This window comes from Silurus meridionalis, chromosome 15 (assembly GCF_014805685.1).
Source record: "Silurus meridionalis isolate SWU-2019-XX chromosome 15, ASM1480568v1, whole genome shotgun sequence".
NCBI lineage: Eukaryota > Metazoa > Chordata > Actinopteri > Siluriformes > Siluridae > Silurus > Silurus meridionalis.
This window is the reverse complement of record NC_060898.1, coordinates 20471989-20496583: the sequence shown is the minus strand read 5'-3', so window position 1 is coordinate 20496583 and position 24595 is coordinate 20471989. Positions and strand designations below refer to the sequence as shown.

Sequence of the window (24595 nt, the reverse complement as noted above, 5' to 3'; positions counted from 1 at the left end):
CAAGTTCAATTAGTACATGCTCCATCATAGTTTACAGCCCATTTAGCTGTACCCCAGATACACAAGAGACTGGAGTGTGACAACCACAGGAATGATAGCATTATTTTCACATTTCTAATATCTTGTTAAACATTTGTTTTAGATCACATATAATTATATGGATTATATGGCATGAATAATAGCAGTCAACATTTAACCATTACATATTGAATGCTTAAAAAACACATCAGTTTTTTGACATCTGCCTTTTTTTTCTGCTAGGGAATACCAGGACCAAAAGGAGATAAGGTATGTATAGCTTCAGAAGGCAATCATTATGATATCAGTGTAGGTTTTCGCCTAATGTAAACCAGCCTTTAGATATTGCAGCACCTCTTTTTTAAAGCACAGCTTCAGGGGGTTTTGCAAAACAGATTACACAACATATGTCAGATATAGTTGCACCCAAATAAGATCTAACTGTTTTCTCCACAGGGTGATCAGGGAGACGTTGGACCCAGGGTAAGTACTAATCATCAAACACTAAACTGATGCCCCACAGCACCAGTGAGCTCACACACACCAGGTTCTGTGTAAATCAGCAAGCCTAGTTTATTCTCCTGTAGAGCATTAGCATTGCAATTATAAACTGGATTTCCACACAAACTGAGTTCACATACAATTCATCCAAATATTTTTTAGAAATAAAGTGTTAGATAAACAAATATACTAGCCAATTCCTACCAACATTCAAACTTTTCCCTGTTTGGTTTATGTCTTTTTTTTTTAAGTGCTATAATTACTCTCAATAGACCTTAGGCGGATGGTATACAAAGTCTGCTACCTAATTAACCATTGTTGATTTATTTATTGATAAAAAGCACTTTTGTATGTAGCTTTGGATAAGGGTAACTCCTAAATGCTGTAAATGTAAATATAAACAAGCCAAACTAGTAAATAGAGGAGGATGAATGTTAGTACATGCTTCTTCTGAAGCATATAAAGCTTGTAGATTGGTTTTTCAACTGTTGCCAATTTTTCCCCACAAGGAAACATAACACATTGTAAGGAAAGTGCTATCTGCCCTGATTGACTGGAGAGATTGTCAATGACTCCAACCCAGATAACAAGGGCAATATTGCTCCCCAGACTCTCAGCCATAGACAACTGAAGCAAAGTGAAAAGAAAGAGCATTATTAGAAATAATTTTAAAATTATATTAAAAAGAATAGTGATTCTCTAAAAATCTATGGCTCATCCCGGTAGCTTTGGCTACACACTGTGTGTTGCCTGTTGTTCCTTTTAAAGCTCGTACACAGTACAAGTTCTCTATTAGACTCTCACTATGAGGTGAATTGCAGTATGGCAGTAAATGACTGATCTTCTTATTCAGGAGTTTGGCTTTGGCAGTCAGGATTAATCTTGAGATTCTGTATCCAACCTTCTCTAATGGATCCAATATTTAAATAGTCATATGTGTGTACTCGATGTTTGTATTTTTCAGATCCATCATGTTAGACTAACTGGCCAAAGTGTGCTATTTTTCACCTGCTATGCCAGTTTGTGCTATTAAAAACAGGTGGCTAGTCTGGAGTCTTGGAGGAGTTGTAAATGCTTATGTGTGGTCTTCTTCATTACGGGTTGTGCTGTTAAGAATGAACTACGAACTACGATCTACGGTCACAGCATAAGAAGACAGTGTCCATCCTATGTGTTTTTAATACACTGTGTCTTAACATAATAGTGTGTAGTACTGTGTTCTGTTATATATTAATACATGTGTAATATCTAATGATCTAAGACCTATGGCATCCATTAATGCCTCTGAAGCAGAGCTGTGTAAGATATAAGCCAGTTCCTTTCAGATGGTAGGAAACAGTTTATGCTGCAGGTGATCAGAGTGTGACCCATGACTTCTGCCTTTTCCCCATCAGTCATAACAAGTTCCTGAACATTCACTCATGGTATAGTTTATATATAAATGACTGAAGATAAACAAACTTTGTAAGTCTTTGCAGACAAAAGACAAAGTTCTCTCCCAGCATTCCCTTTCCAGTGGTTGCCATTATTTAATTATGGATATTGTATAATAAAGTGCCACAGCACCAAAAGCCACTGTTATTTTGGGAAAGAGAGTAAACTTCTCTTGGGAAAATGCTGCCTTTTTTGGACCCCTTACCATCCATGCCAACCGCAACACTAAATCGAAACCGTGTGCTCCAGTGAAAGGTAATCATATCCAGAAGTGCATGGTATCTGAAACAACAGTATAATAAGAATGTTTATAAGAGTCTACTAGTAATTTGTTGACTGGGAACTAAGTCAGTGTGAATTACCTCAGCGCAAAGAGGCATGAAGATCATTGCTGCTCGCTGCAAACACAGAGACATCTCATTCTTATTGTGTTTCAACATTGTCACTATTGACTTCCTTCATGCTATTTGTTATCCGAAATTGTTCTTGTTCTGTGTCCCCGATTTCTCCTGATGTCTTTCTGTGACCCTTGAATTTCTCTTCTGTTCTTCCAGGGCCCTCCAGCACACGCTGCCTCTGCTGGTCTTCTCAGTAATCAGATTCTTACAGTCAAGGTTTGTTCCTCCATTGGCCACTGCTCCTGTTCTTTTATGGCCATCACTTTTGTTTACCATCTTAACATTGTTCCTTACACAACTTCATTGAATGTTTCACACGCGTTATTTTGCATGTGAATTCTTAAAATTAGAACTCTTGCATGTTCGGCTGAGATCTTGCACCTAAGCTGCTTCCTGCTGAAATTCTTCACAAGTCAGTATTCAATCCTGTTCTTTTTTCTCACACCTATTTCTTTTTCTTTCTCTGCACGCTGACAGATGGTATTTCTACACTAAGCTCATGGCTTCCTCACAGGTCAGAGTCGGTCAGCAAACATTCTGAAGGTATAGCAAAAACATCACGCAGGTTTCAGCTATTTCCCGCCGACTCTCATCGTCATCATTTCTCATCTTCACTTTTTTCCCCTTAGCTTCCTCTTGTACTTTTACTGACATATGGCATGCGTGTCCTTGGCCTTGACCCCACAATTAGCTCCTATAGAAGTCTGGACTGCTAACAGGCATGCCTGTTTTGAATTAGAGTGAGCAAAACCCGAGAGAGAGGTATATACAGCTCGGCGCGGTTGAACGCTTTGTTTATGGACATTACCGGAGAAAAATGTGCCACTCAAACCACAGCTAATGAAATGAATCAAAATAGTGTTTTCTCAGTTTGACAACTTAATATGCTGAAACTATGAGACTATTTTATATGAAACCAAAGCCTTGAATCCTCTTTCTTTCGATGACAGTGCAGTTTGCCAGCAGCCTCTGTTTTGCAGTAAGGCTTCGGAAAACTGGCCCATTTCATTCTGCCACGTGCCTTTTAAACCAGTCAATTTCTGGGGCTTGGCTACGGCTGTCAAATGTCTCTGCTTTATTATGTATTGTATAGTGAAATGAATATGACACATGAATTGCTTGTGGGTGGCAAAAAACAGCCAAGTAACATTTAGTTGTCAAATTGAAACAAAAGGATATTACTGAGAAATTTTAATGATATAATGGGTTATATGTTTCATAAACTCTCTGTTTCTTTATCTATCTGTCTGTAGGGTGATCAGGGTCAGGCTGGGCCTCCAGGTCCCCCAGGGCCTCCTGGACCATCTGGCCTCAGAGGGCCCCCAGGAACCATGGGTACAGATGGACCCCAGGGCCACCCAGGAGAGCCGGTAAGTCAAGTGAAGTCAATTTTATTTCTATACGCTTTTCACAACGGACATTGTCTCAAAGCAGCTTTAAAGAATTTAACAGTTAAGATGAACTAGGTGTATTTATCCCTGATGAGCAGCCATGGCGACTGTGGCAAGGAAAAACTTCCTTAGATGTTATGAGGAAGAAACCTTGAGAGGAACCAGACTCAAAAAGAGGAACCTCATCCTCATTTGGGTGATATCAAGAGTGTGATTATAGTCTTTAAACAATACAGAACACTGGAGAGTGAGAACTAACATGAGCACTGGAGTGTGTGATTATGAGTAATGTCCTTACTACAGTTTTATACAGCCAGTTGAGATTATGGAACCAGGAGCTACTAAGCAACTCATAAAATAGCTCAACATTTGTGATCATCACAGATCCAACACCAGCTTCTCCATGCCAGAGACTTTAAACACTCAAGGAGGTCCAGTGTCCAAACTCCACATGAAGTGGGATTCAATTGGCACTGGTACATTTCTAGATGGTTCGGGATGTTTGCGGGGTCGGCATCTACTTTTTTAAAGGTCCATAATCTTCATGAGGTGGGACGTGGCTGGAGCTGGTGCAACCTCAGGATGCCTCAGGATGGGGAGAAAAAGAGAAGCAGTGGAGCGAAATTAGCGTAGCTGCTGTTCATGATATTAACAAGCACAAGTTGATAATGTGCATGTGATCAGATGTACCGGAGCACAAGATTATGATATGTGAGGTGTGTTATGTGTAGGACTACGTCTTTAATCTGCACTTAAACTGGGAGAGTGTGTCTGAGTCCCAAACACTGTCAGGAAGACTATTCCGAAGTTTAGGAGCTGAATGTGAGAATGCTCTACCACTTTTAGTGGACTTTGCTATTCTAGGAACTAGAAGAAGTCCGGAGTTTTGAGATCTCAAGGAGCGTGACGGATTGTAAGAGTGTGAAGATGGTGCATCCGCATTCATTTTGTCCACAGTGATTGGCTCATGCTTTATATGACACAATTGGAGGAATCCCTCTTTGTTCACCAGGTGTTGCTCTTCACGAAGTGACACCATATACAACAGTTAACCCAATGTTCAAGCTCGGGCGAAATTTTTCTTAATCAGAGACACACAAACGCAAAGGTAATGTGGTTCACTTGCTTTCCTCAAAATCTAATCTCTTTAGTCTGACATGGTGATGGTAGAACCTGAAGCATTTTATCTTCAGGTACCACTTTCCTTCTGTGTCCCATATATACACAATACATTTATTAGAAATGAGAACTTAATCCACATCATCCAAGAATTTAATACTGACATCTGATTGTTTTTGAACACTTTTCTAGACAAAAGCTTTCGAATCTTTAATTGGCTCTGCACACCTTTATGCATTTGTATTGTTGTGGACTGGTATACAGTGGGAGAATGTTTTTTTAAGTTCACAGAATTGCATCTTATTTACTTTATATTTTAAAAAGCAGGTAATTGTGAGTAAATTAGATAATCTTTTCTGAGTGTTCACATCACAATGTAGACTTTCCGGCGACTTCTACAAGTGCTTCTAGACATGCATAAAGCATGCAGATAATTTCATAACTTATCTACTCGATTTCAAATGCTTTTATCTCTTTAAAACAATCAGAGAAACAAATTTGAGCAATTTTCACTTCCAAACCCTTTTCCCTCTATGTTTCGCTAAATCTCATTGCCTATTTCTTTCCCCATAATGAGCATATGTTTTGTGCTCACATGCTCAAATGGCATTTCCTGTTTTTGTCATGCAAATTGTAAATGTGTTTATCCTTTTTTGAGTGAAACCACCTCATTAACGACTTCAGGCCTGATGCCAAGGACCTGTCCTTTTCATCCAAGACCTAGGTCTCCAAAAGGCATTGGCCTAAACAATAGATGGTCTTGTCTACCGAATTCATGTAATTTTTTACTTGTGGTACATGTATTGAAAACAAAAGGGAAGTTTGTTGGGTCCCTGGATGTCTCCATCCACACCTTGTGTTTTACTTATTACTTATTAACCGATATGCGTGTGCATGTTTTTGCAAGTGCTCCACCTAAACACTTCCATGTTTCACAACATTGTATTTATTGATGTTATTTCACAAAACTGGCGATTTAGCAAAAAAAAAACGACCTGGGCTTCACAATGCTGCATTTCCTCAAACATGTTTTTAGAACCATCATTCATAACTACCAGACTGCAATATCATCGGGACTGGCTTTGTGTCAAGGGAAATTATTTATCCTTGTAAAAGAAAATAGGATCTGCAATATGCATTTACTACAACAGGCTTTCATCTGTGGGACATTACTTCTATCAAGTGCAGGAATCGATTATTGTAAAAAAAAAAAAAAAAAAAGCCATGTATTTCAAGCCTGATTCTATTGTTTACACGTTTCTCTTTTATGTATAAGTTTCCCATTATAGCCCGAATATCTCAAAATTGTTTACAGACAGAACAAACAGCTTTCTCTGCACACGGCTCAACACAGACCTAAATGGTCCTTTGATCTGTGTTCTTAAACTGTGGTCATGAGTTGCATGAAGTGTATACGCTGCTACAGCTTAGGCTCAGGGTGCGGTACGTAGACTTGCTCTGTGTGCTTGTTAAAGTGAGACATCTAGTGGATAGTCTTAATTACCACACCTTAAACCTTAACTTAATTAATTTACTAATTCTAGATCTTTCTAACAGGGTCTTCCTGGCAAAGATGGGAACGAGGTTGGTATTTTAGGTGTTGCATCAAATGTGCATTATGTATACAGCATCAACATTTTTGATTAAATTTTCTTTTGATTATCTTTGTGCTACTCTTCTTAAAAGGGTCCAAGAGGGCTACCTGGTATAAAGGTAAGTCCTTCATTGTTATTGGTTTAATTATTTATGTTGGCAGTGGTGTAAAGTATTTGAGTAAATGTACTTCGTTAATGTGCTTACGTAATTTTTGGTCACTTTCTAGTTTTACTAAAGATATTAGAAACTTTTACTCTCTACTGAAATACATTTATGATTCAATAGTTGTACTTTGTACTCCACTATACCTTTGCACCTCTGTTGAAGATGTCAATAAGTCTCAAAACTCCCCTACCTTCATCTGCTGCCTATGAGCGACTTTTTTTTTTCCAGTCCAAAAAGAGTCCTAAAACTTTAAAAAACAGCTATTGTTTAAGTTGTATAAAATACATGGCTCTTTCTGAGACTGAGAGCTGCATCAAATCACAGTCAGCTCTAAATATTTGGTTTTACTTTATTTGAAATGATTTACTTTAATTTTATTCGTCCATTAAATACAAATGGTCTTTTTGTGACATGGTACTGTCACGAAGATGCCTTTTTGAAAGATTTATTTACTGCTTCGTCTTTTTTGACAGACTTGTTTGATCTTTGTTTTATTCTGGCATGTTAAGAGGGTGTTGTGTTGATGGTTAATGCAGTGTTAATGTGTACAATTTGATTTGTATTTTAGGAAATAAAACCTCACAAATTGTTTTTGGCTTTTCACTTACATGTGTCTTGGTGTTGAGGACTAGTGTATCTTTGCGCCTACATTCAATATGAATCAATACTTAAGTACTGATCAAATCAGATTCTATAAGACTTTTACTCAAGTCACATTAGATGATTTTGGTGATCTAGTGGTTAGGATGCGGCGCTCTCACCGCTGCGGGCCGGGTTCGATCCCCGGTCAGGGAACCAACCCCAGCCACTCTTAGTGCCGGTCCCAAGCCCGGATAAATGGGGAGGGTTGCGTTAGGAAGGGCATCCAGCTTAAAAACATGTGCCAAATCAAACATGCAGAGGATCCGCTGTGGCGACCCCTAACGGGAGAAGCTGAAAGAAAGAAAGAAATATTAGATGATTTTTTACTTATTAAATATGGAGTAAGTGTTACTGTACGGTACCTATACTTTTACTCAAGTAGGATTTGAAGGTACTCTTTACTAATCTGCTTTTGGGTCTGTTTCAATGTCATGACACTGGCTCTGTTGTTCAATCTCATCCAGGGTGATGTTGGAGAGCCTGGAATGACTGGACTTCAGGGTCCTCCAGGGCTAAAGGTATGTTGTTAAACCTTCTCTTGAATGAATTCCTAAAACAATTAATGACCGTACTATTTACAGCAAGTGTTTTGTATTTTAAGACGTTTCTAAAGCATTTCTTTTTTTCATTTCATTGTTGTTATGCAGGGAGAACAAGGTGAGCCAGGTGTTGAAGGGAAAAGAGGCATGGATGGACCACCAGGGATGCAGGTACAGCTAATGCACAGTATCACCGAGCATATGAACTAAATCAGATAGTATTCACTCCATGATGCTCATTAGTATTAATTAACAAACTCAGCTGCACTTTTACCTTTACAGGGAGAGAAAGGAGATACTGGATCACCAGGACTCCAGGTAATGTCCCAAATACAAGAATGTGGTGAAACTGAAAAACAATAATATAATATTATTAGTAATATTTATATTCTGTATATTTACTTCCTTGTCTTCATTTCTTGACCTTCCTTATCCTGGTTACTTTGCTGGGGAGAAGGGTCCTCCAGGAGTCTCTGAAAACATTGATCTGTCTGAAAGGTTACATATTTTGCCGGTGGGTATTTTTCAGTCCATTATAAAAATCTACTGACATATTCATTGCAGGACTGTTACATAACATCAGATAGTTTCAGACTTAACTTCTATTACAAACTTTACACTACAGGGTCCACCGGGTCCACCAGGACCTCCAGGGGGGCAAGGAGTAAAGGTAAGAATAATATTAAAAAGTAAGAGAATAGAAGGCAATGTTGCTTTTTCCTTGTTACAACACAGAGAAATTATTTCTTCAAATATACCAGCGATGTTAGGAAGCTGAAGTCAGAGCACAGGGTCAGCAATGAACAGAGCACCTGAAACAGAGATGGTTAGGGGCCTTGCTCAAGGGCTCAAGGACCCTTCAACCTTCTGATCAGTAACCCAGAACCTTATGCACTGAGCTACCACTCCCCCAGATCTTACTTTATGGCTCAGTCCCACTGAATATCACTCATGTCATATACTGCAGGCAGAAGCAGTCCCTGGTATAAGCAAAATTAGACAACTATATACTGGTTGCCACGTGAAAAGTGGGGTAAATCGGAACATTGGTTACATGCAAGCAAAGTAGGCGTGTAACGGCACACGTATTCGTACCGACATTTTTCGGTACAAGGCTTTTAGTTCGGTACACACCTGCACCAAATGCAATCTCTTTTTTGTGCAGAACATAGTTACAATCCGAGTTCCCTCAGGAACGTATTAAGCTGCGGACCGCAAGTTTGTTTAGTCTTCGCCTCGCACTTTGAGCACATTTTTTATTATTATTATTGAACTTGAAAACATACACAACAATGCAAGGAAGAAAAAGAAACACTAAAGAATCGCATGCATGACTGCGCTAAAGAATCCATAGCGCTAACCTTAGCCATTAATCAGGAAGTGGTTAGCGGCTAACGCTAGCGTTATGGATTCTTTACAGTTTTTTATCTTAAAAGGAGAAAATCCGAACAATTCTACATTACGAGGGAGCAAATGAATGAAGGATGGATGGAATTAAGATATTTTTTTAAAGTATCTTGAAATAGGTAGAACAGTAAAACATATCTTTAGAAAATATAATACTAAATGTAAAAACACACACACACACACACACACACACACACACACACTTACATAAACATCTACATTAACCAAATGGGGTCTACCAAATGTAAACTATTTAATTCAAAATTTCTATCAATTTAATTGTATTTCTTCTTCTTCATCTTTCGGCTGCTCCCATTATGGGTCGCCACAGCGGATCATCCGTCTCCATACCACCCTGTCCTCTACATCTGCCTCTTTCACACCAACTACCTGCTTGTCTTCCCTCACCACATCCATGAACCTCCTCCTTGGCCTTCCTCTTTTCCTCCTACCTGATGGCTCCATCCTCAGCATTCTTCTACCAATATAATTCATGTCCCTCCTTTGCACATGTCCAAACCATCTCAATCTCGCCTCCCTCACCTTGTCACCAAAACATCCTACATGCGCTGTCACTCTAATAAACTCATTTCTAATCTTGTCCATCCTCTTCACGCCCAACGAAAACCTTAACATCTTCAGCTCTGCTACCTCCAGCTCCACCTCCTGTCTTTTACTTAATGCCACAGTCTCTAATCCATACATCATCGCAGGTCTCACCACAGTCCTATAAACTTTCCCTTTCATTCTTGCAGATACCCTTCTATCACAAATCACTCCTGCCACTCTTCTCCACCCACTCCACCCTGCCTGCACTCTTTTCTTTACTTCTCTAACACACTCTCCATTACTTTGCACTGTTGACCCCAGATACCTGAACTCCTCCACCTTTTCCACCTCTTCTCCCTGCAACCGCACCACTCCACTGCCCTCCCTCTCATTCACACACATGTACTCTGTCTTCCTCCTACTGACTTTCATTCCCCTTCTCTCCAGCGCATATCTCCACCTCTCCAGGCTCTTCTCAACCTGCTCCATACTCTCACCACAAATCACAATATCATCCGCAAACATCATAGTCCAGGGAGACTCCTGTCTGAACTTGTCCGTCAACCTGTCCATCACCACTGCAAACAGGAAAGGGCTCAGGGCCGATCCTTGATGCAGTCCAACCTTCACCCTGAACCATATCAATTTAATTGTATTTAATCAATTTAATTTGTGCCATAAAAAAAAGTGTATTGCCTTAATTTGATTTATTTTATTTTTTATTTTATTTAATTCATTATTATTATTATTTAACCAGGCAGGCATTATATTTAAAGATGTTTTAAGAATGCAAACAGTTAAAATGTGGATTATCACGAATGTTAATAATAAACTGTGTTAATAAAATAAAAGCAATTTTATATTTTGCGTTTCTTGCCCCTAACCGTACCGAAATTGTACCAAACTATTTTCAGTTATTATTAAGGATGTCATTACACATTTAGAAGCAGTCCAAATATGTTAATTAGTCAAAAAAATTCAATAGATAAATAAATGTATGGGAAAGGGATGCTTTTTTAATGGACTTTTTAATAAGGATTAAGCTTAGCTTTCATACCAACATAAAGTCCTATCATAAATTCTATTTTATTTTATAATTTGTTTTAACAAAGTAAGCTATTCTTAAGGACATGCTTGCACCAATGTGTATACCATATGTCTCACAATGTATATATCATTATTTCAGACAATAGGATACTGTCACAGCCTCAAACATGACTCAGGAGCAATGTATTTACTTCAGTCATTTACATGACATTTGTACAAGGATTGTTTTTGTTTAATCAGTGAGATGTAATGTATTAACAGGGAGAGATGGGGTCTCCTGGGATTGCTGGCACTGAAGGCAAACAGGTAAAGTAAATCATATATAATATGTATTGTATGATGTCTTTTCTGTAGTGTATGGATAAACAAGCTAAACATTGTGATTTTTTTAATCGACTTTCTGACCTGGTGATCCACTTTTCCTCTCACAGGGTGAAAAGGGAGAAAGAGGAGATAAAGGAGAACCTGGAGTGTCAAGAGAAAAGGGAGAGAAAGGAGATATAGGTCAGCCTGGGCCAGAGGTGAGTGTGGGGCAAAATATATAATATAAATTGACTAATGATTCAAAGTAAATGTGGCGTTGTTTAAAAAAAAGTGTTTTCATCTACAAGGAAGAGTATTGATTTAAATGTATGTGTTCATTTCAGGGAGCTGATGGGCAGAAAGGAGACAAAGGAGACTCCAGAATTGAAGACAATATGGTGCGAATATCTTTATAAGCATTCTCTAAAAGAGCTCTTTGTTGTTGTTGTTTTGCTACATTGGTTTTTAATAAAACCAGAAATCCTGCACCTTAGTTAATATATTCACTTGATAAATGCAAAAATTTCTAATAATGTAATAAAAAAATCTCTTTTTAGGCTCAGATTATTCCATTGCCAGGTCCTCCAGGGCCTCCAGGACCACCTGGCCCTCAAGGAATCATGGTAAAAACATAAAAAAAAAATTCAACCATTGTTTAGGGCTCCATATATAAATTTAATAACACCCTCATTTCACATCATTTATTCTTAGGGACTTCATGGAATACCTGGCCAAAAGGTACACTTGTAATAGCAGTTTGAAATGAGAAAACTCATTTACCACGACAGTTTTCTGTTCATTTTGGACTAATCGCAGGATATATGTACATATGTGCATTTTTAAATTTAGGGAGAGCAAGGGGAGGCAACAAAAGGAGAAAAGGGGGACGTTGGAGAGAAAGGTCCACATGGGCCACGGGTAAGCTGTGATTTTCACCCCATAGTGGTTTATACTGTCACATCATGGATGCTGAATAACTGTTCAGTATAGTAGCCATTCAAAAGGACATATTTGTATATGATCTAGTGTGCACTGTAAGTCTGTTATTGTTCTCCTTCAATATGTTCAGGGTCTTCAGGGTTATCCTGGATCTGATGGCTTGGTGGGTCTTCCGGGAGCAAAAGGTGAAAAGGTCAGTGCCTTCGGAAAAAGACATGATAACTTAAATATAATTTGGGTATTAGATTTGGAAAACATCATTTTCACTGCTTTCTGTTCAAACAGGGAAAACAAGGAGAGCCTGGATTAGATGTGAGTAGACTTTGGACACAATTATATAGAATTTTATACATATAATATTATATAGTTCTTATATTATCATATAGCATTATATAAACTCTTACTGACTTCATCTCTTTCCATACAGGGTTTCCCAGGTTTCCGAGGAGAGAAGGGTGACAGAGGCGAAAGAGGAGAAAAGGTTGAAAAATAGACACTCCTTAGACATTTTTGTATATCATGTGAATATTTAGTATAATTATATAATTATCTATTTCAGGGTGAAAGAGGCTCATTAGGGAAAAGAGGTCTAAAAGGAGAGAAAGGAGAGCAGGGGCCTCCAGGGCTGGATCAGCCTTGTCCTGTGGTATGTCATTCACTTCATTCTGCACTGTGGAATGTAATAAATATGTTTATTTGGTAGTATTATATACAATCCTAATTCCAAAATAAGTTGGGACACTAAAAATATAAATAAAAACAGGATGCAATGATTTGCAAAATGCATATTTTATTCACAATAGGAAATGTACGAATTTAAAGAAAAAAAAACAAAGACTTTTTTTATTTGATGGTTGTAACACGTCTCAAAAAAGTTGGGTCGGGGCAACACAAGTTCGGAAAAGTAAGTGTTATTTAAATTTAACAAATATTTTGCAACTAATTACACAACAGGTGTAGTGTAACTTAGAGATGCAGAGTCTCTCAGAAGTAAAGATGGGCAGAGCTTCACCAATCTGTGAAAGACTGTGTCTACAAATTAAGGAACAATTTGGTATTGGGGTTGTATATATCATATATCATGGTGCACAAAATCAATTCATACATTAGAGCTTTTATTTGATCCTGGGGAAATTTTACAGCATTAACATTTAAAAAACATATTCAAAAACATATTTAAACTTGACATTGCACACAATATGTCAATTCAAAAAAATTACTATGATGCATACCCACAACTAAAAATCATCCAAATTATGAATTCTCTTTCAATTCTTGACCGCTTAACTGCATGTCTCTAAAATAGGTGGTAATGTCATCATTATCTTTCTGTCTGTGTGTCTGTCTAAGATTCTTGCGAGGGTATGGTTGAATGTTTGTAGAAAGTATATGGTTTTGAGAATTTATATGATTTTGTAATTGATCACCAAGTCACCAAGGTCAAATGTAAAAAATAGTTTTAATTTAATAGCGTCCTTCCTGTTCGAAGTATATTTTAAAGGAATGATGGGCATACAAACTAGTTATAAGATGGTCTATAGTTATAAGTCATTTACTGTCCTTTTTTTTATTTAAAGGACCGGGATGGACTACCAATTGCAGGATGCTGGCATAAGGTTTGTGTTTTACCATTTGAACATTTTTAAATGTGGTGTTTTGTTTCCTGAATACTGCATTAAACTTTGTTGTCTTGCTCTATTGCAGTGATAACGAACCAGAAGCTTTGGAATCTGTAAATACGGATATATATATATATATATATATATATATATATATATATATATATATATATATATATATATATATATATATATATATATTTGAACTAACATTTTTTTTACTTTTTTCTTCTTAAATTTTTGTATGTTCTATGTAATATACTGAGAGTTGATTACAAAAGATACTTTAAGCTCCATGTGGACTATATTGCTGCTTTTTCAGCAATGAACGACTAATTTGGAGGACTAAAGCAGAAAAGGTTGCTTTGAGATCAACTGTGGATTGCACATGGACTTAAGGTCTGAGGGAGAACTCTGATGCTGGTCTAGACTTCAGAAAAACCACCAGCATTTGGATATAACAACCATAACCAGCAAAAAACCCAAATCCGTCTAACAGACTGTGCAGCATGAAACATGATTCTGAACTGAACTGTTTTAAGCAGTCCTTGTTTTGCTAAAACACTCAGTTTGTACATAACTTATCAGCAGCAAAGAATTTCATGGTGTGTAATTGTGAAAACTGTACTACCCTGAGAGAGTCATCGCTGTGACAACTCAAAAATGGAACTGCATGGGATTTTAATTATTGCATGGAAAAAACTCCAGATGAAGAAGTACTCATATCAAAAGAAACCGGTCTGGGTTTTTTATTTTTACAGCTAAATAAAAATCTGGAAATGAAACCATTATAATATGAAAGTTTGCACTACAAGAGGACAGGAAGTAAATGAGATTTTGAGCTCATAAGAATTTAAACTTTTTAATCACTGTTTTTTTTAATTCTGTGTAAATAATATGTATAGTTATTCCCCTTCATGTTTAATACGGTTGTCCTTATGAAATACAACGATTTGTTTTGTGTATTCCTCTCAACATTTCTTTAATACAGTGCCTGTCAAAAGTGTGTGAACATCTAGTCTTCAAAGTTTTTAAGAGATACATGCATGTTCCTTTTGTTGTAGGTAATTTACCATGAATGAAGATTTTATTCGACCAAACAAATTTAGAAATGTACATTTGTTCAACTTTATTTTCATTGAAAAATGCTTTCTAACATGAATAACAGATTTTTACACTCTTGGCACCTGGATAGTTTGTTTTTCCAGTCATTCAGCTGAAATACTTTGACTCTGTTCCTCATGTAAAATTTGCTAAAGGTGTTCTTCACTAGTTGGAGATATTTTTTTGACCTTGCGATCCAGTTCATCTCAGAGCATTTCAATAGCATTTAGTTGCAGTGACTGGGCAGGTCATTCCATGATAGATAACACTATAGACGACTGTTTGCTCTCTAAATACCGTTTACTGAGCTTAGATGCACACTTCATCTCAGTGCCTTTTGGTATGGTGAAGTTGGTTACAATGAGCCGTAGTCCAGACGGATTTCCATGGTGTTGAAGTATGGAATGGCAGCCATGTTGGTTCAGGATTCCTTTTACTTTCCAGAATAAGTCTCCAACCTTCCCTGCTCCAAATCAACCCCAAAACATTAAGCTTCAACATCTATTCTTTGACTGTGTGAGTAAGGCAGTCTGGTAACCTCTTCTGCTAACATCCTCTCCTGTTCTCCATCTTACACCAGTTCTTCTGTTAGAGCCTACAGAGTCTACAGAACTATCTTCAATAAATTTACTGTCAAATTTTTGTTCATATTTTTACTTTTAACTTGGTTACCTAGGCACATGCATGTGTCTCAAAAACCATAAAAGACACAATGTTCCCAAACTTTTGACAGGCCCTGTACATTTGTACATTTGTGTCATGCAGTAGGATTCCTTGTGTTAATAGCATGCTGTGTTATATTGTTTTACATATATTACAGCTGTGTTTTGTATCAATTTGATCTGATTTGTGTTTTATATTGATGGATGTATTTTTTAGCTGGACAAATATGTTTTGATTGTGTAGTTTGGTCACAAGAGCTCCAAGGGCTTGAATAGTATAACTTTAATTAATTTGATTCCATTATTGTATGATGGGGTTGTTTTATATGCCTTTTAACAGCAAAACCGACAGTCTACTTATCTTTTGGTACAATTAACATGGAAATTCTAAATAAATTAATAATGAATTTATAGCTGATTTGTACATTTTTATTAAACTGTTTATTTTTTAACCTCTGACCACAGACTTCTTGTTGATTCAAGTGTTGTTGTTTAGTTTCTCCAAACATTCAGTTGAAATACTTTGCCATGTCTTTTGTAAAACTTGTCAAATAGGTTCTTTACTGGCTGGGGATTTCTTTCTGACTTTGTGATCCAGTTCATCCCAGAGCAGTTCAATAGGATTTAGGTGCGTTACCTGGGCAGACCAATCCATGGTAGATTACACTCCAGCTGACTGTTTGCTCTCTAAATAACACTTACAGAGCTTCAATGTACGCTTCGAGTCATTGTTTTGTTGTATGGTGAAGTCAGGTCCAATTAGTCCAGACAGTCACAGTGCAGACGGAGTTACATGGTGCTGAAGTGTGGAACAGTAGCCATGTTAGTTCAGTATTCCCTATTTTTATTTTTTTTTATACAGTTAAAATGGAACTCTTCAGATAAAAGAAATCAATAATGATTTATAGCTAACCACAGACTTGTTGATTCAAGTGTTGTTTTTGAAAGTTATGCATGGTTTTTTTTAGTTGTAAAATCACTTCAGTTACATTAAGTACCTTTAGTACCACTACTGAATATCCATCATATAAAATGACTTAATCAGGCTATTTACATTATAATGGTGCATTGTTAAGTTTGTGCAGGGGCAATATAGTAAGGTGTAAAACTAAATTAAGTTTAAGTGATATTAATTGTAAAATAAAACATTATTTAAGAAACATTATTGTAAATGTTTTTCAGAGGATTTATGCATGAAAACGTATGATTTATAAAAAAATAAATAAAAAAAAATAAAAAAAATTGAACCCCAAACCCTGAAGCTATGGGTACCCTAACCCTATATAAAAAAAATATTATAATACAATTATATTTATATATACCGTTTATATATGCTTATATACATTTTTCTATTACTATATAATTATTATTATGTTATGAGCCAGTATACCGTCCACTTGTGTCAGGTTTCCGTAGTGTAGTGGTTATCACGTTCGCCTCACACGCGAAAGGTCCCCGGTTCGAAACCGGGCGGAAACACATTTATGCTTTTTTTCTTTTGCGTAACTCAGCTTTTTATACCCACGATACAATTGCATTTTTTTTTACATTAATGAATAAATAAATATATTTCATGTAATATAAAGAAAAAATATTTAACTTGAATCTGCCGCCGTTTAATAACAGGAGACTCAGCGTTGTCATTTGTCAGCCGCTAGGGGGCGCCGGATGTACTCTATTATCTACAGCAGATGGGGATCGGTTCTATAATTGGCCTGTACCTGGACAATTAGGTATGCAATGTATGCAAATATAAAACCTAAAAAAGCGAGAATTTTTTTATAGGAATATTCCCAAAACACTAGTCTGAAGTTACAAAAATGATGATACACAAAAAAATGATGCAGTTTTTAGGGCAAATTTGTAAATGCTTGATGAGCTACGTAGATTAAACAGCTCAATCTCTTTGCAGTGGTCTTCAGTACCCAATATACAGCCCTGAGGTACAGCCAGAGGTCCCCAGGAATAATATTATTTAATATACCCCAGTAATTTTAATTGAATTCAATTATGTATTGTTTGTATTACAGTTGTAACATGGACACTGTCCCAAAGCTATTTACAGAGAGAAATAGCTTATACAATTAGAATGATATAAGTTTAGGAAAATCTTCATTTTTTAAAGTGATGATTGATCTTTTTTCTTTACTTAACTGTGTTTCTTGCCATAATGTGGATTTGTTGTAGTAGCACGACTAATTCTATTAATTCCTTCCTTACATTTTCCTTTTCACCTCTTGCATTAGGATGGCAAGAAATATCACAAATGAACTCTTGATAAGACAAATCTGTGAATGTATTTATTATAATCATTATAGTTGACTACCTCGTGAATCTGATGATAGAATGTTGAATGTCATAGTTTGGATGTCTTGAGCATTAATTAAGGTGTTTATATATATATATATATATATATATATATATATATATATATATATATATATATATATATATATATATATATATATATAAATGTGTGTGTGCAGTATTTATTATTTTATGTCATATTTTATTAATTATTATTAACAATTTTTTTTCAACAAAAAATTAAGTCACTGTATTCAAAGTAGAAATATTTTAGCTTCAACAATCTTAGCACAAAATTACCTGTGTTCAAAATAAGATAAATAAGATAAATAAATATGATAATGTACGTTTACTAAATAGGAATAGTTAAATAACAGAAATGTAGATAATGTTTATAAAATAAAGTAGTCCATGTGAGTGCGTTTATGCATACAGTAATGGCTTCCCACTAGTACTCCAAAATACTACATTTCCCATAATGCCTCGGATCGACACCGCGCGCAGAAGATTTGCTTCCGGGTGTTTGACGGTCCTTTTCCTGTGCCTAAAAAGACTGAGGAGTTTGGCTAGTTGAGCCCTCCGACTCAATCTAAAGCCATCGACCCTGAAAGGCGCGATACAGGTTTGCCAAAATGACTGAGCAGATGACTTTGAGAGGGACCCTGAAGGGCCACAGCGGTTGGGTGACCCAAATCGCCACAACTCCTCAGTTTCCTGACATGATTCTGTCCGCGTCCCGAGGTGAGGGCCTGCGCCATTACTGTGCTCTGAGAGCCGGCTGGTCTATGTGGCACGCCTCGGTGCTGTGTGTGTCAGTGCTCTGAGTAATAAATTACACAAAATACTAAAGAAAAGCAAACCTTAGGACCTATAAATGTTTATTTAATTCAGTTTATTATTGCTAGAATACAATTTGTGTGTTTTATTTGTATAAGCAAGTAGGGTTGTATAAAAACTGCTATCAAGCTCTCTTCATTCTCTTATTATATTGAGCACTCTATTGGGTTTAATGTTAACGATTTCAGACCCAAAAAAATGCATTTCCATCTTTGTGATCATTTAAAATGTATTATGTTAGAGACCATCATTATTGTTACCATTTTCAATCCCCAAACCTGTCACATCCATTCGGGTTTATTCAGCACTTGAATATTCAACACGGATTCCAGAATTATTATAAGAAGACACTCAACTAACACCAGCTGCTTCTTCTCGCTTTTCTCACCTGCAGATAAGTCCATCATCATGTGGAAGCTGACCCGTGACGAGACCAACTACGGCGTGCCCCAGCGTGCTCTGCGTGGACACTCGCACTTCGTCAGCGATGTGGTCATCTCCTCGGACGGACAGTTTGCTCTGTCCGGGTCGTGGGACAGCACTCTTCGTCTCTGGGATCTCACCACGTGAGTCTAAGATAGGAAACATCTGACAGCTTTCAATCATGGCTGACTTAAAGAAAGAACGAGAACCCTTTCACGTATATGTTACAGCAGAGTGAGATTCTTTCTTTGCGTTTCCCACTGATGTTAGGAAGCAGGGGTTGGGAACGCAGCACCGGCCATGATACAGCGCGTTAAGGGCCTTGCTCAAGGGCCCGAAAGTGGCAGCTTGGCAATACTGTCGCTTAAACTTCCAACATTCTGATCAATACTCCAGAACCGTAACCATTGAAATACCTTCCTCAATAAAGTGCTAGTTATTTCAGCCCAAAGTGTTGCTCAAAAAACTTGATTTATTTTTTTTAATGAAACATTAAAGAAGTTTTAGTGTCAAAATTATAACCAAGAGTATTACCATCTTCAAGCCACTTCACATTTTCATCAGAACAAATCGTGTCTCTGTAAGACCACTTTCACATGGTGTGGGGGGAAAATCGATTCTACAATAGTGTGAGGTGATTTTTGTTTGTTACCCCATTTGCATTTAATGTACGTTTAAAGTTGCTTGAACTTTTGAACCGATGCTGGCATTTACACTTTGATCAGTTAGTGAATTAGGACGTGTGTCCAGACTGGGAAGTGGTTAAGGCTCCTTGTTACTGATCAGAAGGTCGGAGCCCCAGTATTGCCAAGCTGCCACTCTTTAGGCTCTTAAACAAGACACTTAACCATCTGCAGTCCTGGGGTTTCATACCATGGGAGTTCCCTGTGCTTTGACTCCAGCATCACTTAGATATGAGAAGAATATCTATATATTTGTTTTACTTTGCTGGAAAGTATGTATAAACTCCTGTATCTTTTTTCTCCAGTGGAACCACAACTCGTCGCTTTGTTGGACACACCAAGGACGTGCTGAGCGTTGCCTTCTCTGCCGATAACCGCCAGATCGTGTCTGGCTCCCGGGACAAGACCATCAAGCTGTGGAACACTCTGGGTGTCTGCAAATACACCATCCAGGTGAGACCTGCTCGTGTCTCCAACCTGTAGAGGCTGTCAGATTAGACCCAAATTGTGGATCTTTATTTTGGACTTTGAATGACAGTTCTGTCACTCTTCATACAATTTTATGGCTTTTAAATTAAACCTTTTATTTTTTACACGGCTCTTTTAGAACAAAAACTAATTTATTACATTTTAAGCGAAAAAGTTATTCCTGAAATTGCACACGAATATCTGTGGAAACTAAACCCATTAAGTGCTTTTAATTGCCATATTACATCAAAATGCAAATATAAAAAAAATCTATTTTACTCAAATTACTTTAATAATTATCTTCTCCTCTCGCTCTTTTCTCCCCGTTCCTCCATTTTTTTATTCCGCAGCGTCTTGTTGCCTGTCCAGAGTGGTTCAAAGTTTAGCAGGTGGTGCGTCGATACTAATGGTCCGTGGGGAAACACAGTGCTCTTTGTATAGTTAAACTAAACGAAGCTCCTTTTTTAAAATTAGAATTATTCGAGTTACTCAGGGAATTGTTTCAGCCCTAATAATAACAGCAGATGAGTCAATCAACTTTGAGTACATTTATTATTATTTGGCCGACCCCATTATCCAGAAGTGCTTCGAATTGAACTCATTCTTTTGATCCAGAAGTTCAACATCTGTTGAGAAACTCTGACCAGCATTCGTGCATCGTCCAGTTGGTTATTTAGGGATGTGGTATTATGGAGAACATGTTTGGAGCTTATAAAGTGTGTTTGTGTGTTCACAGGATGAGGGTCACTCTGAGTGGGTGTCCTGCGTGCGCTTCTCACCCAACAGCAGCAACCCCATCATTGTGTCCTGCGGCTGGGACAAGCTGGTTAAGGTGAGCTCCGGTTTATAGGCCACTTATATGAACCTCATATTTTTTTTTTTTTGTCAGATTGTTGTACTGTGCTCAAAGCTGCTCGATTGACCATTTATGTAGGCGTAGTAGATTTTTGGGAAAGGCTGTAATTTGTTATAAATGGTCCTCAGGTGTGGAATTTGGCCAACTGCAAGCTGAAGACCAACCACATTGGACACACTGGTTTCCTAAACACGGTCACCGTGTCCCCTGATGGGTCCCTCTGCGCTTCTGGTGGAAAGGTAATGCCACCTCTGTCTTGTGGTAAAGCAATGAATGTCTTCTGAGTATTTGGCAAGAAAGCAGTGAGGTTCATCAGTATGAATTCACACAAATATGCTCTTGTTTATAGTGTATTTGTGCTGATCGTTTTTGTGTTTCTCTCATTCGCATCGTGCAGGACGGGCAGGCCATGCTGTGGGATCTGAATGAAGGGAAGCACCTGTACACTCTGGATGGTGGTGACACCATCAATGCTCTCTGCTTCAGCCCTAACCGATACTGGCTCTGCGCTGCCACCGGCCCTTCCATCAAGATCTGGGTATTGCTGCGTTTCTTAATTTTCTGTTAACATTGTAAAAATGTTCGATAGACTTTGAACTGATTCTCATACTTGGTGCTTTCAGTAGTGCAGTGTGGTGATGCATCACAGGAAGGTTCTAAGACTAGTGCATATATACTTGAACTGAAACAGTCTGTGCTGGATGGTCCTGCCTTTATATTCATCTGGGATGTTGGAGAAAAAGCACTTGTGGTTTTCTCATGTTTTTATTTTAAACATCTTGAACCAGGGTTACATCAACAGGCTTCTTGTGCAAGCGATGAGCCGCTTCAGATAGCGAAGCTGTGGACCACAGTGTCTCCTAATAGACCAGAGTGCAAAAGATGTCAGAGACCCTAATATAAATCACGTATGATCCAGATTTGCCTTCAGTAATAATCCTTTGGGCTGAATTGCATTTTGATGCTACAGAACATTTTTCGCTGCTTAGCTGGAGAGGACACACAAGGTGGGGAAAGGTCCTGAGATGTCAGAAACCTCTGCCAGAAACTTAAGCGATGAGGTGTGGACAGAATGGGGATGGAAATGACCAAAGCCATATCATATGATCTCATCTCATCTTATCATACCCTTAAAAAGCCTTTGCAATTTTCCAAGTAGTTAAATGAGTAGGAACCAAGACCATGAATATATGACCGACGTCCTGACTTCTGGGTCTAATACTAGAAAGTATTAGTATTAGCTTTGAAATACGTCTTGTACAAGAACTTCCTCTCAGTACTGATAGGTGCCTGGAACTGGAGCTGTGTTTGATATAGATTCAGTGAGCGATACATTTTTTCAAACTTTTTTTTTTTTTTTGGTAGTTACCAGCAGGCATAATTACTGTTTTTAAGTAAACACTTTACTGTGATTTGACACCACTTTTTTGATCTGCTGGACATTTCTTAAATTGAATAAAAAACAACCATGAAAAACTTTAGCAGAAAAGGCACAGAGTTCAATAGTTTTTGCCTTTAAACACTTTGACTGTAGATCAAAGTAGAGTGAAGAAAAGGTTTCGTAATTGTTCCTGATTTGTTTTTTTGTTTTTATTAGCTCTGATGTTTTTTCAAAAATCATGCAAAGTTATTGCACATATACAACCATATTCCTTTTTTGATAAACTTTAAACCAATCAGTATATCTGAAGATACATATACAGAGTGCTATGGTTGCTGTTTGCTTGCATAATTTTTTCTTACACATTTGGTGTTCTAAAAGTTGCCCATTATAAATTTTTCATTAGCTCAGATTTTTTACTTGTTGCGATTGTTCATAAGCTTCTCTCTTCCTTTCTGATGTGTGTGTTCTTTCTTTTCAGGATTTGGAGGGTAAAATCATAGTTGATGAGCTGAGGCAGGAGGTGATCAGCAACAACAGCAAAGCCGAGCCGCCCCAGTGCACTTCCCTGGCCTGGTCTGCGGATGGACAGGTAAGAGAGAGCAGACTGCTTCAGGTTTGCCGTGTTTGTGTGAAAAGGCACGCTTGTCTTTTCAATGAGCTTTCAGATGTGAAATGATGTATATGCAGCAGCCGGGTGAGCTTTTGAGCACCTGTATTAAGCATAATGTTTCATATTTGTTCTTTCTCAGACTCTGTTTGCTGGCTACACTGACAACCTCATCAGAGTGTGGCAGGTTACCATTGGAACCCGATAGACACCTTAATTCCAAGAACAAAATGCTAAGAATGGAACTTGGATAAAAACAAATAAAGTAATAAAAATCGGATCATTTGGTATCTTTAGTGTTTTGTTTTTGGTTTTTTTTTATCTTGGTAATTTTATGTGGTTAAAGTGGTTAAAGTCATTTTGTCTGTATCTCACTGCTTACACACTCTAGCTTGGTGACTTGGGTGATTTGTTAGATTCTGGGTGCAGTTTGTGTGACAACTGAATTAAGTTACAAATGCATACTGCTTGCGTACGGTTTCCCGAACTTCATATTTTCCATTGAGGAGGATGTAACTGGTAGGTGGGCATTGGCCAGGACTAAATCATAGAGAAATAAATCAGGGGGTAGAATGATACAGTTTGCAGGTAAAACTGTTTAGAACAAAAACAGTAGCTTTGAACATGTATTTTAAATTGGAACAGCAACCACACGTTAACACATCACATTTTTGTTAATGGCTTCCGGACATCATCAGCGGCCCCTTTGAGATTCTCCGAATGACAAATAAATATAGCAGGTGGTGTGTTTTTTGTTTGTTTGTTTTTGTTTTTTCTGTAATAAAATAAAGACTAACATTTGGATTTGGCACATATTAGGTTGAGTAAATATCATTTTTAGTTTAAAACATTACACAGATTTTTAATAAAATACACCACTATTTCTTTGAGGTGCACTGAAGGAGAATCGCTTCAAGTTTCTTAACTGAGGAATCGGTTTCTTTAGTTTTGTGGCTGTTAAATATTTGATGACTTGTGGATCCAGTAATTCTTATTTCCTTTTTAATATCCGTTTACGGAACAATTATGTATTTTAATGGTTTATTATATTAAATGAGCATTCCCTTGTTGTCGGCCTGAAATTTAGAAACATTTGAGCGATTCAAATAGGTTGGCAGGTATTGACTACTTTGGGGTCTTGTTTTATTCTTTACATATTTAATAATAAACTGATTAACTTAAGTTTATCGCACACGAAAAGTCACAACAGAAGTGCTGGACATGTAATACCTAATTTTGAAAACCCATTTTTGCTGCTTTATGGTTTGCACATTAATACAGGGCGGACATATTTTATGATGCAGTAACTCATATCAAATTTAATCCTGCTACAAGTATAACTTTGTGCCAGTAAATACTTAGAAAAGCTCATCACAGTATTAACTAGTGGGTATTTTGTAATATCTAAAACGGATTTTTGTGTTTAGTTATCTCCTATACTATATCCTATAATGGCAATTTTTTATTTTTTTTGCATATTTCTCTGCAAAATATAAACATCCCAGTTTAGGAAACTATATTTACAATTACAATTCTGATTTCAAGTTTAAATGTGGGATATGTTTAGTAATTAATTTAATAAACCTCAGAAGATTTG

At 37.3% G+C, this 24595-nt stretch overlaps 2 protein-coding genes and 1 non-coding gene across 3 annotated transcripts in view; all 3 read left to right on the top strand.

Annotated features, from left to right (window-relative positions):
- LOC124397971 (collagen alpha-1(XXIII) chain) overlaps positions 1-15885 on the top strand; it is a 67620-nt gene extending 51735 nt beyond the window's left edge. Inside the window, exons 8-30 of the mRNA XM_046867898.1 lie at positions 262-288; positions 475-501; positions 2508-2567; positions 3605-3721; positions 6419-6445; positions 6548-6574; positions 7729-7782; positions 7912-7974; positions 8086-8121; positions 8261-8317; positions 8429-8473; positions 11068-11112; positions 11238-11327; positions 11454-11507; positions 11667-11732; positions 11821-11847; positions 11959-12027; positions 12179-12241; positions 12334-12360; positions 12476-12529; positions 12608-12694; positions 13626-13664; positions 13753-15885. Coding sequence (XP_046723854.1) covers positions 262-288; positions 475-501; positions 2508-2567; positions 3605-3721; positions 6419-6445; positions 6548-6574; positions 7729-7782; positions 7912-7974; positions 8086-8121; positions 8261-8317; positions 8429-8473; positions 11068-11112; positions 11238-11327; positions 11454-11507; positions 11667-11732; positions 11821-11847; positions 11959-12027; positions 12179-12241; positions 12334-12360; positions 12476-12529; positions 12608-12694; positions 13626-13664; positions 13753-13755 — 1164 coding nt within the window. The 3' untranslated portion in view covers positions 13756-15885. The remainder of the gene's footprint in view (positions 1-261; positions 289-474; positions 502-2507; positions 2568-3604; positions 3722-6418; positions 6446-6547; positions 6575-7728; positions 7783-7911; positions 7975-8085; positions 8122-8260; positions 8318-8428; positions 8474-11067; positions 11113-11237; positions 11328-11453; positions 11508-11666; positions 11733-11820; positions 11848-11958; positions 12028-12178; positions 12242-12333; positions 12361-12475; positions 12530-12607; positions 12695-13625; positions 13665-13752) is intronic.
- A 954-nt stretch (positions 15886-16839) lies between these two features.
- trnav-cac lies at positions 16840-16912 on the top strand. The gene has a single exon. It is a non-coding gene; the product is annotated as a tRNA-Val (tRNA).
- Positions 16913-18254: 1342 nt separating this feature from the next.
- Positions 18255-23278, top strand: LOC124397876 (guanine nucleotide-binding protein subunit beta-2-like 1). The gene is made up of 8 exons (XM_046867737.1): positions 18255-18481; positions 18972-19143; positions 19989-20136; positions 20888-20983; positions 21136-21246; positions 21405-21545; positions 22870-22980; positions 23141-23278. Exons 1-8 carry the CDS (start codon positions 18373-18375, stop codon positions 23204-23206), a joined length of 954 nt encoding a protein of 317 aa, XP_046723693.1. The 5' UTR covers positions 18255-18372; the 3' UTR covers positions 23207-23278.
- Positions 23279-24595: the final 1317 nt, after the last annotated feature.

What these genes read in the sequence shown, in the direction of transcription:
- LOC124397876 (XM_046867737.1), top strand. Translation starts at nt 18,373, where the DNA reads ATGACTGAGCAGATGACTTTGAGAGGGACCCTGAAGGGCCACAGCGGT. An exon ending in CGTCTCTGGGATCTCACCAC is followed by an intron (nt 19,144 to 19,988) that starts GTGAGTCTAAGA and finishes TTTTTTCTCCAG; the next exon opens with TGGAACCACAACTCGTCGCT. An exon ending in GCTGGGACAAGCTGGTTAAG is followed by an intron (nt 20,984 to 21,135) that starts GTGAGCTCCGGT and finishes AATGGTCCTCAG; the next exon opens with GTGTGGAATTTGGCCAACTG.